Raw genomic sequence first — 13,958 nt, 5'->3', positions numbered from 1 at the left:
TTTCGTGATTGCGTTCAGCTGGTATCGCTACGAAAACTGACGAGCGTTTCATCAGCGCCTCTCTACGTGATATATGATACAGCCTATAATATGTTACGGGCTCGTGATAATACGATAAGCCATATCGCCACCGCCACCTTATCTCTTTTATATTATATGCCTTCTATCTTTCAGACTTATTGTTCTGTTTTGTGTGTCATTTCGTTCATCTTACATTATCCTTGGCCCACTTTCCGCGTTGCCCATTTACTCTACTCAATCATCACTGAAGAACTGAAGAATGATAGCTTGTCCCAAACTCGTGCGGTTCAAGATGCACTGAGGTGTCAGAGTGGTGCTAGACATGTCTTGAAGCCATGTTATAACTTCAGGTGTTCTCTACGAAAAAAAAAAAAAAAAACACTCTTGCCCTCATTCAACATATTTGTTTTACTGTCAACAGATGGCTGCCAACATTCAAGCTGCTGTAGCCAGGATCTCTTGGAGGCATCCAAAGTGATTGAAGAACAGATAGATGCCGAGATTGAGAAAACATCGACAAGTTGGCGGATGAAGACCTTGAAGGTATGTAGCCGACTGTGGCATCGTTTCAGCGATCTCTGAGAAAGAGTTGCTAAGAGCGAAACATTTGCACTTAACAAGCACTTTCCATGGAAGTTGGCTTGTTGGTTGGTTTATCGGGTTTGATGCCTGAGGCTATAGATGCCGTAGTGGAGGGCTCCAGATAATTTTAACTACATGGGGTTCTTGAAGCGCCCTAAACCACCTCGATATTTTTTAACGTTTCACTTAACCTGCATTGAGTTAAGAGTGCCATCACAATCAACTTTGCCAAACACGGCAGGGGCTACATGCTGCAAATAACAAAACAATGATGTGCTCCTCTCTGTCCCTTGCGTTATCCCCAGCATTGGTCATGACGTCACCAGGAGAATCTGGTTATGTCAGCAGCAGAAAAAAAATGTTCGTCTGCCTGCAGGTACGCATGCTCCCTGCTTATCCTCCTCGCACAACGAGGAACACTCGACCAGGAGGAGAGATAGGCAACAAACAGAGCGTAGCAAAGGAAAAAGTGAAATGAGCAAGGACCGCATTTTGATCATGAAACGTGTGTATCTCCGCTATTACGGCACCATTTCGAAAATTTCTTGTGCCCACTTGTTCGTTCAACCCGTGCACAACTGCAACGCCACAGAAATTTCGACCTCTGGGTAGTTTAGGGGCCCTTTGACATGCACCGATGTCGCAGAGTACACCGCTCTATCACTTCACCTCAATCGAAATGCAACTGCCGTGGCTCGAACCCACGTTTTTTCGGGTCAGCAGCCAAGCACAGTAACTACGGAGCCACAACGGCAGCCTGCCCGTATAAATGGTAGATATGCCTAATGTTACCTCAATCCTCAAGCCTTGCTTTTGCTGATGGACTAGAACTTGTGGCTAATGAGTCATTGTTGACCTGAAATCTTTAAGCTGAGTTTGAGGATTTTACATTTCGAAACTATCACATGATTGAAGCACACCATAGTGTGGCAAGGCCATGGTGCGCCAAAGATTGTGGCTTTGCTTGGCTTATATCCTTGTAATTCCTGCACTTCAATAAAAAGCTGTAGATAACACGCCCCCAATGCTTTCCTTGATGTCATATCATTGAGTCTAAAAAAAAAGCTTGCGAAAGTGCCTACCAATCTGTTCCCTTGTGTTCATTGCTATGTGGCATGTACACCCCCCCCCCCGCCTCCTTTTTTTCACCTTTATCTCTCTTCTTTGTCCTTCTCAGTCTGTCATCTTTGCACTTTTCGCCTTGGAGCACGCTCATGACTTTATGCAAAATAATTCATGTATGGTACCTGGGGTTGTGTAAGTACTTTACATTTCCTATTATTATTGTTTCAGCTGAGAAATTGCAATACAGAACTGTGAATTATTTGGTGCCCTCAGCATGTAAGGAATAATGACGTCGACTGGTAGAACGACACTTAAATATCCAGGTGCAAGCCAGGACTGTCTGGAATGATTCTTGCTATCATTTGCTACAGAGAGGCAGTACTTTCTAAGCAAGTAGATGTTGCATGGCTAGCTTCACAATACAGTGGAACCCCACTTATATGACCTTAAGGGGACCACGCAAGACTGTTGTATAATCCGGGCTTTGTATAGTCAAAAACGAAGAATATAAGCAGTAACTCTCAGTCCCACCCAAAAAACGGGTACAGACCAACTGAATAAGCCCACAGCACGACCCTGCTCTTCTCTAGGGAAGGTAGATTACATTATTTTTGAAAACAACAGCTAAGCATTTAATTTGAGGAGGTGTGAGCGGATCTTTACTCTCAACTATAAAAAAATCGAATCCAATGTGCATCTTCTTTCCGATCAATTGAGTCCAAAAATTACCTGCACGTAAAAATAAAACCAAAACAGCATTGGCAACAGCCTCCCGTTAAAGAAGTCAGATACAGTGTCATCGCTGGTGATTGAGCACATATTGTTGCGAGCTCGCTAAAGTGTATTAAGCTCGCATAGGACGCTTTCGTGTGTGACTGAGCTGTGCGTCATATTTGTTCCTTTGTGAAGTACAGCTGGTGACGTGCCCCTGTTATTATGAACACTCATGTCGTGGGAAAGTTATTTTGCATGGTGAAGACAGCTGCGTCGCGTCCTTCTTGCATGCTTGGGGCCTGTGACCGAGTACAGCAAACAAAGGGAGGAGATCTTCAGGTGTATATCGACCAGGAAAAGTTTCCACGGGCCAAAAATACGAAAATATCCAGGTCTCGAAGATGCGCTTGCTGACTCGCTGATGCTACTCTGTGTAGATAGAGCTTCAGTAACACTGATAGTTGGGCAAGTTGGTATGGGTTCATGATTAAACTCAGCGCAACGGACATGAGATACAAACGACAAATACACGAGGAGAGGCACTGGATTATACGCGGACAGGCGTCGTGTATTCTTCATTTGTATCTCGTGTCCGTTGCGCCGAGTTTAATCATGAACCCATACCAACTTGCCCAACTATCAGTGTTACTGAACGTGATTTCTACTACATCGGGCTTCAGCATTGTTAACAATGTTCACCGGCGCCCGTCCTCATGTATTCTTCATTTGTATCTCGTGTCCGTTGCGCCAAGTTTAGATAGAGCTTGTCTTGGTAACAGCCCTGGATATGCACGCAATCGAGGCGTATCCGGAAGCAGTCTTAAAGGGGTGGTGTCATCAAATTTGTCGCATGCGCATTCTTTGTTGCAAAGGTTTCTTATTGTTCTGGGAAGCATGATACATGCTCCAAGGTTCATGTATTCGTGCGAAATAATTTAATATCTCCTTATTGATGTGAACGACTTTCAGTTTCGGTTTCTAGACACTGAGTTGGAAAATAACGTCACTGCCCACAAAGCTGTGACGTACACAGTGCTGCATCATCTGCTCTCGCGCACACATGCAAGCTACTGTCCTAATACCTTCAACACTCCCTAAAGTTCTCTAATAGGGAATATTAGCGTGTATGGTATTCCGGTATATGCAGATATTTCCGGAGTACCAGGTTACCGGACGATGGTATCAACATCTTGTGATGCTTCGTGCAACCACAATTATAGGTGCATTTCTTAGTTTTCGCTGAGTGACTGTGGTGAAAAAAATGTTTTAAAAGGCAACGCATTCAGAACTACGCCACTGCCGAGAATTTACACCAGTAGAAAAGTAGAATATATATTAGATTTCTGCAACAGCAATTCTGTGCTTGCCTGGGTCATCTTAGCACCACCTGATGGCCATACCTATTCGGCCTCTCATGTTTATGGCTACAGCAACCCGGTACGCTAAAGCAAAGAAGTGTGTGAACAAACTAAACTTCTCTAATGTCGCCTTCACAGGTTCGCGTGACGTTGTGAAGCACTTTGCAAAATGCGAGCAAGTTTCGCTACTTCGGCAACAAGCTCAGAAAAAATTAGTGTAGTTCGCAGCCGATGCTCTCTTGGCTTGCCCGGTGTAGCGGAGCTGTGGGTCACGACTCATTGCACATCACTGTAATGTGATCTGACGTCACTAAAACTTTCGTTACGCTTTCTACACAGTGACGACAGTGTCAGTCGCACTAGCGATTGGTCTCGATCGCAAGAATGAGCATTTAGTGATACTCTGGAAGTGAAATAAAATATATTCTGTTTGCTGTGTCCAACACTTCGTGCTGAGTGTCCTTGCATACAGAAGAAGCCTACAGCAGGCTTTTTATAGTCTCAAAATTTGGTGAGACCACCCCTTTAAGGCCAGGAAAACTGAACCACAGAAGCAAGTGGACTACAAGGAGAATAAGTTTTCCAGTGTAAGAAGGCATACTGTGCCTGTCTCACTCTATGTCTTCCTAATCGTCAACCTAGGGGCACATGCACTTTTATTTTGCACCCGCGAATGTTTTGCCGGCATTAGATTTGTGTAAAAAAGGTGATTTTTTTTTCTCGGATGGTATCGGAGAGTCGTCGTACCATGCGGGGTCGGTGTAAAATTTAGTCCTTTAACTGAGGAAAAAAATACATTATTTCTCTAGGGGTTTTGCCAGGACCAAACTGATTCATCGTAAAATGTGGGTCGTCGCAAGATCGGGGACATATAATCGAGGTTTCACTCTAATTGGGGAAATCATTTAGTGAGTGTGTGTTCACTTTAGATAGCCTCACGGTTTGTTTATTCAGTTTAGGCAAAGCAGTTTACTCTATGGATAGTTGTCTGAAATATTGCAGTTAGGATTTATTTAATTTTTTTAACAGGAATATATTTCTGAGTTTTTTTGTCAATATTAAGTTTCAGTGAACAATTCAAACACTCCTAAATATGTCTCACCTGAAAATCATGCAGGCTTGCCTTATGCTTGCCTTATGCATTTTCTTGACAACTCTTTGTAACATCTTAGAATGAAAATGTAAAGCTGCACGAGGTGGTGAGTTTTTAATCTTAAGAGGTAGGCACAGAAATGGTTGATGCGAGAATGATAAGGAAGTGTTAGAAGTGTGGTTAGCTGGCCTAGTAAGAATTCATCACAATAAACAGTGCAATAAACGAGACGAGGCATGCAGTTTCCTGTGCTGTTTATTGCGAAGGAAGTCATCTTGTTCTTTCTTGAGGGCGAGGGGAGGTCTTCATTGGTATTGTACTGTTAGTTCTTATTATATCAGCATTTTATACATTTTCCATTCTAGACCAAGGTTAAAGCGTTTTAAGAAGCAGTTATGAAAGTGGTTCACACCTATGCGCTGCAGGTCTGCGTCAAAAGCGCCTGGATGCCATGAAAAAGTATCAGAAGAAGAAGCGCGAGTGGCTCGAGAAGGGTCACGGCGAGTACACGGAGCTGACGTCCGAGCCTGAGTTCTTCGAGGCGTGCAAGGGCAGCGAAGACGTGGTGGTCCACTTCTTCCGCGAGAGCACCTTCCGCTGCAAGATCGTCGACAAGCACCTGGCAATCCTCGCCCAGAAACACCTGGAGACACGCTTCTGCAAAATCAGCGTTGACAGGGTATGTAAATTTGGCATTCCTCCGAAATGTCCATGTGGTTTCAGAGAAAGTCCCAAAATGAGTGGCTATGCGGAGACGTATTGTAATACGCTCACTTCCTGACTTGCCTGCGCACGTCTTTTACCACGGAAGCTGTTATGAGATCACAACAAAAGCTGATTTCGCTGGCATAGTTGTCCGCCGCGGCCGCCACCACCAGGTTTCGTAACCGCTATCACCCACAATGAGAAAAAAAGATCCAGGATCGAGCGAGAATCAAAGCTAGGCCCCCTTTGTGGCAATCAAGTATTCTGCCACGGCCACACCGGTGCTTGAAACTCCTTCGCGAAAAAGAACCTATGCAGGCGCCATGCCGGGCAAGGAATCACGTTAACCAATGTAATATGTATAGCGTGGTAGAAGATTAAAATAACACCAGGTGTCTCACAGTACGAATTGCATAACGAGTGGGTGGTTTAAAGCTTCCCACCCCTTACAAAGGGCTCCGCCATAATTCTTCGTCATCCGCCACAGCATCAACAAAATACACATAATGCCTCACAGATGTTTAGCAGGTACCTCGCTTCAAAAATCGGCAGTTGACTGTGGTGGGTAATTTCCTACTTCGCAAAATTGTGATAATTTGTGGTGTACAACCGTAGTTGTAGTAGTCGCCCCGAGAGAGTTTACAGCATGCTCTAGAAAGGCTACTCCCCCAGCTTATGCTGCGTGTTCCGCACAGGCCTAGAGTTTCTTCCAAGATGGGAAAAGATTGAATTCTTGTGTCCATAAATGGGACTGTACTTCAAAGAAAATTTAAAGACCAACTGACTGCATAACAAGCGTGGTTTCAGGTAGTGTTTCAGGTACCAAGGTGCCTTTAAAGAAAGCTTTATGTTTGGATTATGAGTGAAAGCAACCTGGAAAGCTTACAAAAAAGACCATTTCTGATTCCAGATCTCAGAAAAAAAAGCTGGTGCGATTGTTTGCTGAAGCACCGCGTGACACGGTGTTGCCTCAAATGCGCTGTTCCTCCTCAGCTTGGCTGCAGAGATAAGAGGGTATTGAAACATGCTGGAGGTGGCCTTGCGTGGACCTATGTCACGGCAACAACTGCCAGGTGTACTCATCATCTGCTTAAATGCTGTTTCAAGGGTACTAACGAGAAAGCTATACACTTGTCAGCTCTGCTGCTTTGCCAAGATTGTTTTTAGGGTATGTACTGCCCATACGTAAAGAATTATGGGGGGGTTTTGTTGCAGACCGCTGACCCGAAGGTCGCGGGATTGAATCTCGGCTGCAGCGGCCGCATTTTTCATGGAGACTAAATGCTAGAGAGCTTGTATGCTTAGATTTAGGTGCATGTTAAAGAACCCCAGGCGGTCAAAATTACTGGAGCCCTCTGCTACGGCATCTCATCGTATAGTGGTTTTGAGACATAAACCCCAACCATTATTATAAAGTTTATTGCAGCAGGACTTCAAGTTCTGGAAGGGGCATCTGTGTTGGGTGGTACCACCCAACACAGGTGGTTGGGTGGTACCAATAAGATCCTCAGTATGCAGTGATTTCATACACCCTTTTTTGCACTAATGTGACATCAGTCTGTAGCACTGCAATCGTCAGTCAAAAATTTAATGTATGCTATTTATGGTAGTACAACATTGCGAGTACTGTGCGAAAAAGGGACAGTGTTTTAAAGCCATATTATAATTACCGCCTAGTTATCATGAATGCTACATGGAAAGTTTTCTGGCCACGGAAGTGTCACCATCAACATGCTGAACAACAGGCCTGCAATTTTCTAGCCTGTGGAACCTGTTGTAGCCACAGAAAAGTCGTCATCGACAGGCTTGGTAATCATGCCACATCAGCTTCAACTATATAGTAAAAGCTGATGAAGATAGTGATACAGTGATTGTGGTATATATAGTGAAGCTGAATTCCCTGCTGCTATTGGGATTTGCAGTTCTACATCATGGGAGAGAGTGAAAGGTGGCTTCCAGATTCGCAAAAGTTTGAGGCAGGAGAAGCTCTCATTTTGCTGGTGCAGTCGATTTCCATTAATTTGGTTCTGACATTGCCAATATAAGTAGTTTAATTATCCGGCAGGTCGAATTAAAGAAAATAGAGGAAGAACATTAAATACACTACTGATTAATTTTGCAATATTTGCCCACAATTCTAGCATGACCACAAATGGATCACACGCCCCCTCTTTATGGATTTAACTTAGTTGAACTTATATATTTTGTGCCCGTAAACTATCTTTAGCAGGCAATACCAACTAGCACGAGAAAATGTCCCCTTAAACTGTCTTTGCGTACTCCTAATGCAAACACAGTAGTCTTGCGTTAACACTACCTGTGCGTTCAGATTAAGCAGGATCCCTTTGAATGCACTGTTAATAAAATAACTTCGATGGGTTCTGCACCATGACAAGCATGTTCACGTAGAGCGTCTGAAACAACACTCTTCAGCTGGAAAGTCCTACTTAAAATTAGGGGTGTGCGAATATTCGAGTTTCGAATTCGAATCGAATAATAGCTAACTGAATAATTCGATTCGACTTTCGAATAGCTAGTATTCGAATTTTTGAATAATTCGACAGGACGAATATCCAAAACGCCGCAAAGGCCAACGGTGCAACTTTGTTAGGGTGGGGTGGCTAAAACTAACGCTAACATCGGTACAGTAGGTCTTTCGTTAAAACTTTCACCGATACCTTGGTACAAAAGCGAGCTCATGTTTATTTTAAAGGCGATTATGTAATTTCCACACATTAAAAAAAAAAACATGAGAAAACTGTCAAGCTCTTCACAACTTCGCCTCTGAAACCAAGGCACGGACTTTTCTTGTCTAGTTCGGTCACGTATGCCATAGGTGCCGTTAAAACATCCCGACTTCGGCCCGCCAAACCCTCGCTGATTGGATTCACATATGAAAATTTGTTCACGCTGTGCAGTCGTCACTGCCGCACCGCACCACTCGTTCAAAAACTCCCATCGTTCCGTCGCGTAGTTCAAACGCTGCTGTAAACGGGTGCCGGAAGATTTTTGGGCCCCTAGTACCCATGGAGATAAGGCACAACTGCGCGACCATAGATGAAGCACAATTGAAGCCGTATTCCGCCACCATAGGGGGAAAAAACTAGCTACCGTACCCCCCTTCTTTCAGCCGTTAGGAGGTTAGGAGTGCCCCTGCTAACTGGAGTGATGGCTCTTCTATCAACATGCCTGCGTGCCCCCAAAAAAACAGAAGAAATATACCCTTCCGAACAAGCGTGTAATAAAGCTGCCACCAAGCCATAGCGTCCCTCATTTCTCCTTTGTCTTGCTATAACTGGCGGTACACGTTTCATGTAAATATACGTACTTTTCGATATTCGATATTTTTGGCCACTATTCGGCACTATATTCAATTCAAATTCATTTCGAGATGAAATTTCACTATTAGCACATCCCTACTTAAAATGCTTGATTGTTCAGCGACAATTTTACTGAGGGAGCTCCGATCTAAATACAGTGGAGCAGAAAAATTCTTTCCCTTGGCACATTGCTCCATATTTTATTGCGTTGGTTGTAGATAACTGTAGGAGACGCAAATTTGCAAGAGGCGGTTGGCATGTAGCGGCAGGCACCGAATGTATTTGTGAGATCCTGGGCGTGCACCAAAATGCCTGATAAGTGTACTGGGAGGCACAGAAGTTATTTCGTGGCTCTGGCGATTTGACCGCTTGAGTGGAATAAAAACGCATGAATTCGTTTTTTCGGACGATTTTGCAGTCCGTAGGGAGTCCGAAAAATTGGATGTTGACTGTAATGGCATAGTTGGTGCTTCCCTACCCCACAAAAATTATGGTCATTCCATGGCGTAGTGGATACCCTGCAAGTGTACTTGTATTAGGTGCCCAAGAGAGTTTACAACAGGCTCTAGAAAGGCCACTCTTCCAGCTTCCACTGTGACTGTGCTGCATGTTTCATGCAGGCCTGGCATCTTTTTTTTTGTTCACTGTCATATGAATAAACTTCGTTATAGCAAAAGTGAAGGAGGAGCTGAATTATATCTAATTATAAACACCTTCCATCCTTATTGCCTGTACTGGTTGGTACAAGGGACATAAATACTGAATGCTCAGTACAGTCAGAAACCGTTGCAAAGCTCAAGATGCTTTGGAGCAAAGAAGTCCATTTCTGTATTACTTAGTTTTCTTCAGACCTCCTGCCATAGCCTGCGGTCCATCACTGTGGTGGATGCGCCACACAAGTGCCAAAAAATTGACGCCATAAGTCCACTGCATCCAGAGCCTATGCAGTGGTCCCGAACAACTATGCTGCAAACATTCAAGTTTTCAGTGTCCTCATCTTGCTTGCCACTCCCATAATGTTGCACGCAATGTCCCTCCATCGTCACGCAATATCCTTCCATCAGTTCTTCCATCATCACTGTGGCGACACTGACACATACAAATAAGAAAAACGTGATGTAGTCAGCGTGAAAGTGTGGAGCTTTTCACTTCGGAGCCGAAATTATTTCGCCATATCAATTGACGTAATTCTTGTTTGTTAAAATGAGGATTCAAATACATAAGTGTATCCCTTGGGAAATTCAGGGGTAATTGCAGCAACAGTTTGCTTCATTTAATGAGGTTTGACTATATCATAATGAAGGATTACCAACTCACATTAAATGTAGTTGTGTTACAGCTCTGCCTACTTGGTGCAACTCAGTAAATGAGAATTTCTCTGCGTAATCTTGCCCTGGCACCAAAAAGCAGCCTGTGATCACATGCATTAAAGTTGCAGTAGCAAAGCAATGCACGAAAAGTGTGCATTGTCCTTTATACACTTAATTAATCTTGTTGTTTTTTTCCAACTCCTTGCGAGTTGTGGAACCGCGTCTATGTACATGCCACCCAAGTGGTCGCTGTGAGTGAATAACATAACCAGGTAGTCCATGTCGGTTTACGCATCGTAGCGCAAAGTTGTGTGCAGAGGGTTACATGCATGACAACGCTGCAACCAAACTTCATACAGAACAAAGGATCACTAAAGAAACAGGGATGCGAACAAGAGATGCACAGGACAGGTGCTCAACTTTCAACTGAGGTTTATTGAAGGAACGTGAAAATTTATAACTGCAACCAGCAAAGGTGATCACATTCGTGACACAGCCGCTCGATAACGAAAGTGCCAAGACCTCACCATAAACACCACATCATGGCCACGCACCAATGCAGACTCAGCAGCCTTGCAACCAAAGGTGACAGAAAACGTTTAGATTATCGCCTCGCCTGAATCTTGCATTAATTTTTTGTAGAGTGGCAAATGCGCAAACTCACCAAAGCCAAAACATTGACAACACGAAAGGAAGCAAGCCCCACCAAGGCGAGACAAACCATCAGAGGAAACAACCAACGTAGAACACAAACAAACCCGTTGCATTTTACATTGCATTTGGGAAATTTGGATGCACTAACTGGCCCAATTGACTGAAATTCAATATCTGCTCCAGGTGCAGTTGTAGCCTTGTAAGGTTACTTCATTGCTTTTTTTGTTGTTGTTTTCGAAACCCTAATGATGTCCAACAATAACTTTTTTTATTTAATTTCTTGAAATTTGTCTTTCTCTTGGTTAAACACGACAAATTTCATTCAGATAGGTTCAGCGCTTGCCCAATTGAGAAAATTTCCAATTGAGGCCCGCGACTACCTGGAATAAGGAGGCCGCCCACCTTGGGCACTTAGCGCGCTTGCTCCAAATAAACGTTTATTCTCTCTCTCTGGGCATCAGCTGATTAGCCCATCGGATTCTCCTACTCAAAAGAAGCTTGCAGGCAGTCTTCTTAATGGCTGCACTCATGTCAATGGCACCATGATGAGCAAGGATTAGGGTACAGACCAAAACAACAAAAAGAAAAAAAAACATGATGCTGATCATGACCTCATATGAGTTCCCATTGCCGACTTTGTTCCATTTCCATTTGCAGGCTCCATTCCTGTGTGACCGCATGAAGATTCGGGTGCTCCCCACCATCGTGCTCTTCAAGGACTTCAAGTCGAAGGACTTCATCGTCGGATTCGACGACCTCGGCGGCGTCGATGACTTCAGCACAGAGATGTTGGAGTGGCGCATTGCGCGAGCCCACGTCATCAGATACTCTGGAGACCTCAGCGTCCCCCCCACGGAGGGTGCAAAGGAACGCAGGCCGATGCTCAATTTCGAGCGGAAGACCATCCGCGGACAGGCCGGAGACGACAGCGACGATGATGAGTGACACATTTGCGACTGTCCTTGATGTGTGAGAGAAACAGAGAGAGAGAGAAACATGGCTTGGCTTCATGGTGCTATTGTATGTCATGATCTGCTTAATGACTGGCTAGTGCCACTCGATTTTCATCCAGTCTAGGCTTATTTATACAAGCATTAGAACAACAGTTGTTTTGCTAATGGGCAGTGGTCAGTTTTATACATATTCATCTAATTCATCGTCTTATTTTACTCTCGGTCGAGTCTTCTGTCATTATCGCATGTGGTTAGCAACTCTGTAGGTTTCTCGGAAGCTGTGAGTTTCATTTAAACATGTTTAACGTATCATCACGCTTGTAGTGGATGCACTACTGTTCTTTTCTATTTACCAAAACGAGGGAATACTATTTTTCAATGTTTATGCAGAGTGCATTGTACAATTGTAATTCAGATTGCTTGTAAATTAAGTTTCTGCCAACTGACTACACATGATTCATCACATTTTTATGGCATCTAATTGTTTTGTTTGCTCTGAGCCACCCCAAACCCTCTTTTATGATGTGTGTTGTACAGCGAGTCTTTAATCATGCTCGCCAATTGTTGCATCACCACGAATAAAGACCATTTGATATTTCTGCCACTCAGCGTCTATTCAGCTGGAAAGATTCAGAGGTTTGTTGCAATGCAGCTGCAGAGTTGTCTTTTTTTTAACACGAAAGTGTTTTATGCCGGGGTCCACCACGGCTCCACTGACGCATTTCCGTCACGGATATGACGTTGTAAATATAAAGACTAGCATATGGCAAAGAAAAAACTGGAAGAAAAAGTTCCGTCACCTGGAATCGAATTCGCGACCTCTCGATCCCCAGCGCGCAGCGCGAAACGACTCCGCCACAAACGGCACGTTCTTCTGCGTACTAACGGCGTGCTATTTATATACACCATTTGCCAGTGTTGCTACTCAGAGATCAGAGTACATCAGCGTGTTTTCGTTATCACTAGCGAGATGGCGCGAAGGGCTCGAAGAGCGCGCTTTAAATGTCGTCGCTCCCCGCGTTGAAGTGAGCGTGTGTCTCTACAGGGCGTGGTCGCTCCAGCGCGCGCGCTTATCTTGTACGTCTTAAGCTCTCACCGCAGGTTTGCGTTCAAGTTACAGAGAGCTCGAAGGTCTACCGTATCGCTCACCGCAGCGGCCGCTTTTGCGAAAGGAGTGCGCTGCTCAGAAACAAATAAGTTACAACTGTGACAATTCGCGCTCATCCTGTATATACTTGTGCGTTCGTTTCGTGCGTCCTCCTCTGTATTTGACCAGCGTGCTTTAACTGTCGAGCTGTGATAGTTGTTAGTTCGCGCTCATCCTGTGTATGTTCGTTCCGTGCGCCCTTTCTGCTTCAGCAACGCGTTGGAAGTTTCGAGCTGCTTGCCGTTCTTCGCGTGACATTACAACTTGTTGCTATAGCATTCATTCCTTCGCCCTCGGGGAGAAACAATGCACAACAAACTCTCAACTGCGTCTGTGAAGACACGTTTTACTTTCGTGTTATACCGATTCCTATGATAGAGGGATCAACCCTGTTTTTTTTTTTTTTGTCAACATCCTAAGAACTCACTGTCCACTTCTTCTGTCTATTAGAATGTTGATACAATGTATGACAGGCGGCACAAGTTAACTATAGGAGATTACAATGAAGGACAAAGTGGCACAACAGTAATATTGAAGTGTATTGGCTAATGTCAGATATATGGCACACACACTATTGTGCATGCTTATTTGGACTGATACATTATATGGTGTGCTTTATATTTTTAGAGCATAGAAAAAAATTTCAACAGGATAGCTGCACTTCTTAAGCCCAGTTACTCCAAAGTGACTGGCATACACAAAGGCTTGAAATTTATTATTGTAATCTTTCACTGTGTTACACATATATCGAAGTTGTTAGATTGTAGATTATTAGTTTTCGAGCGATAGCTACTAAAAACAAATGCTGAGAATCGCACAAGCTTCGGGACGTGCGCCGTCGAGGTTGCTGTAAATACACTTGTTTCACGGACTGAATTAACGTAGTAGTCTTTTGCACACTTACGCGAAAGGCCATTTTGTTGCACACTTTGCGAAGGAACATCTCAAAATTTGTGGTGCCATTATATAGAATATTTATTTGTCAATACACACAGCACTGCAGTGAATTTTTGTTGACGTACATGCAGCAAATGCT

At 43.9% G+C, this 13,958-nt stretch overlaps 1 protein-coding gene across 1 annotated transcript; it reads left to right on the top strand.

Moving 5' to 3' along the window:
- Nucleotides 1-5,259: 5,259 nt before the first annotated feature.
- Nucleotides 5,260-12,409, top strand: LOC119374571 (thioredoxin domain-containing protein 9-like). Its single transcript, XM_037644732.2, has 2 exons — nucleotides 5,260-5,512; nucleotides 11,480-12,409. Exons 1-2 carry the CDS (start codon nucleotides 5,285-5,287, stop codon nucleotides 11,765-11,767), a joined length of 516 nt encoding a protein of 171 aa, XP_037500660.2. The 5' UTR covers nucleotides 5,260-5,284; the 3' UTR covers nucleotides 11,768-12,409.
- The last annotated feature ends 1,549 nt before the right edge of the window (nucleotides 12,410-13,958 follow it).

This window comes from Rhipicephalus sanguineus, chromosome 11, assembly GCF_013339695.2.
Source record: "Rhipicephalus sanguineus isolate Rsan-2018 chromosome 11, BIME_Rsan_1.4, whole genome shotgun sequence".
Lineage (NCBI taxonomy): Eukaryota > Metazoa > Arthropoda > Arachnida > Ixodida > Ixodidae > Rhipicephalus > Rhipicephalus sanguineus.
This window is presented reverse-complemented; position numbering and strand designations above follow the sequence as displayed.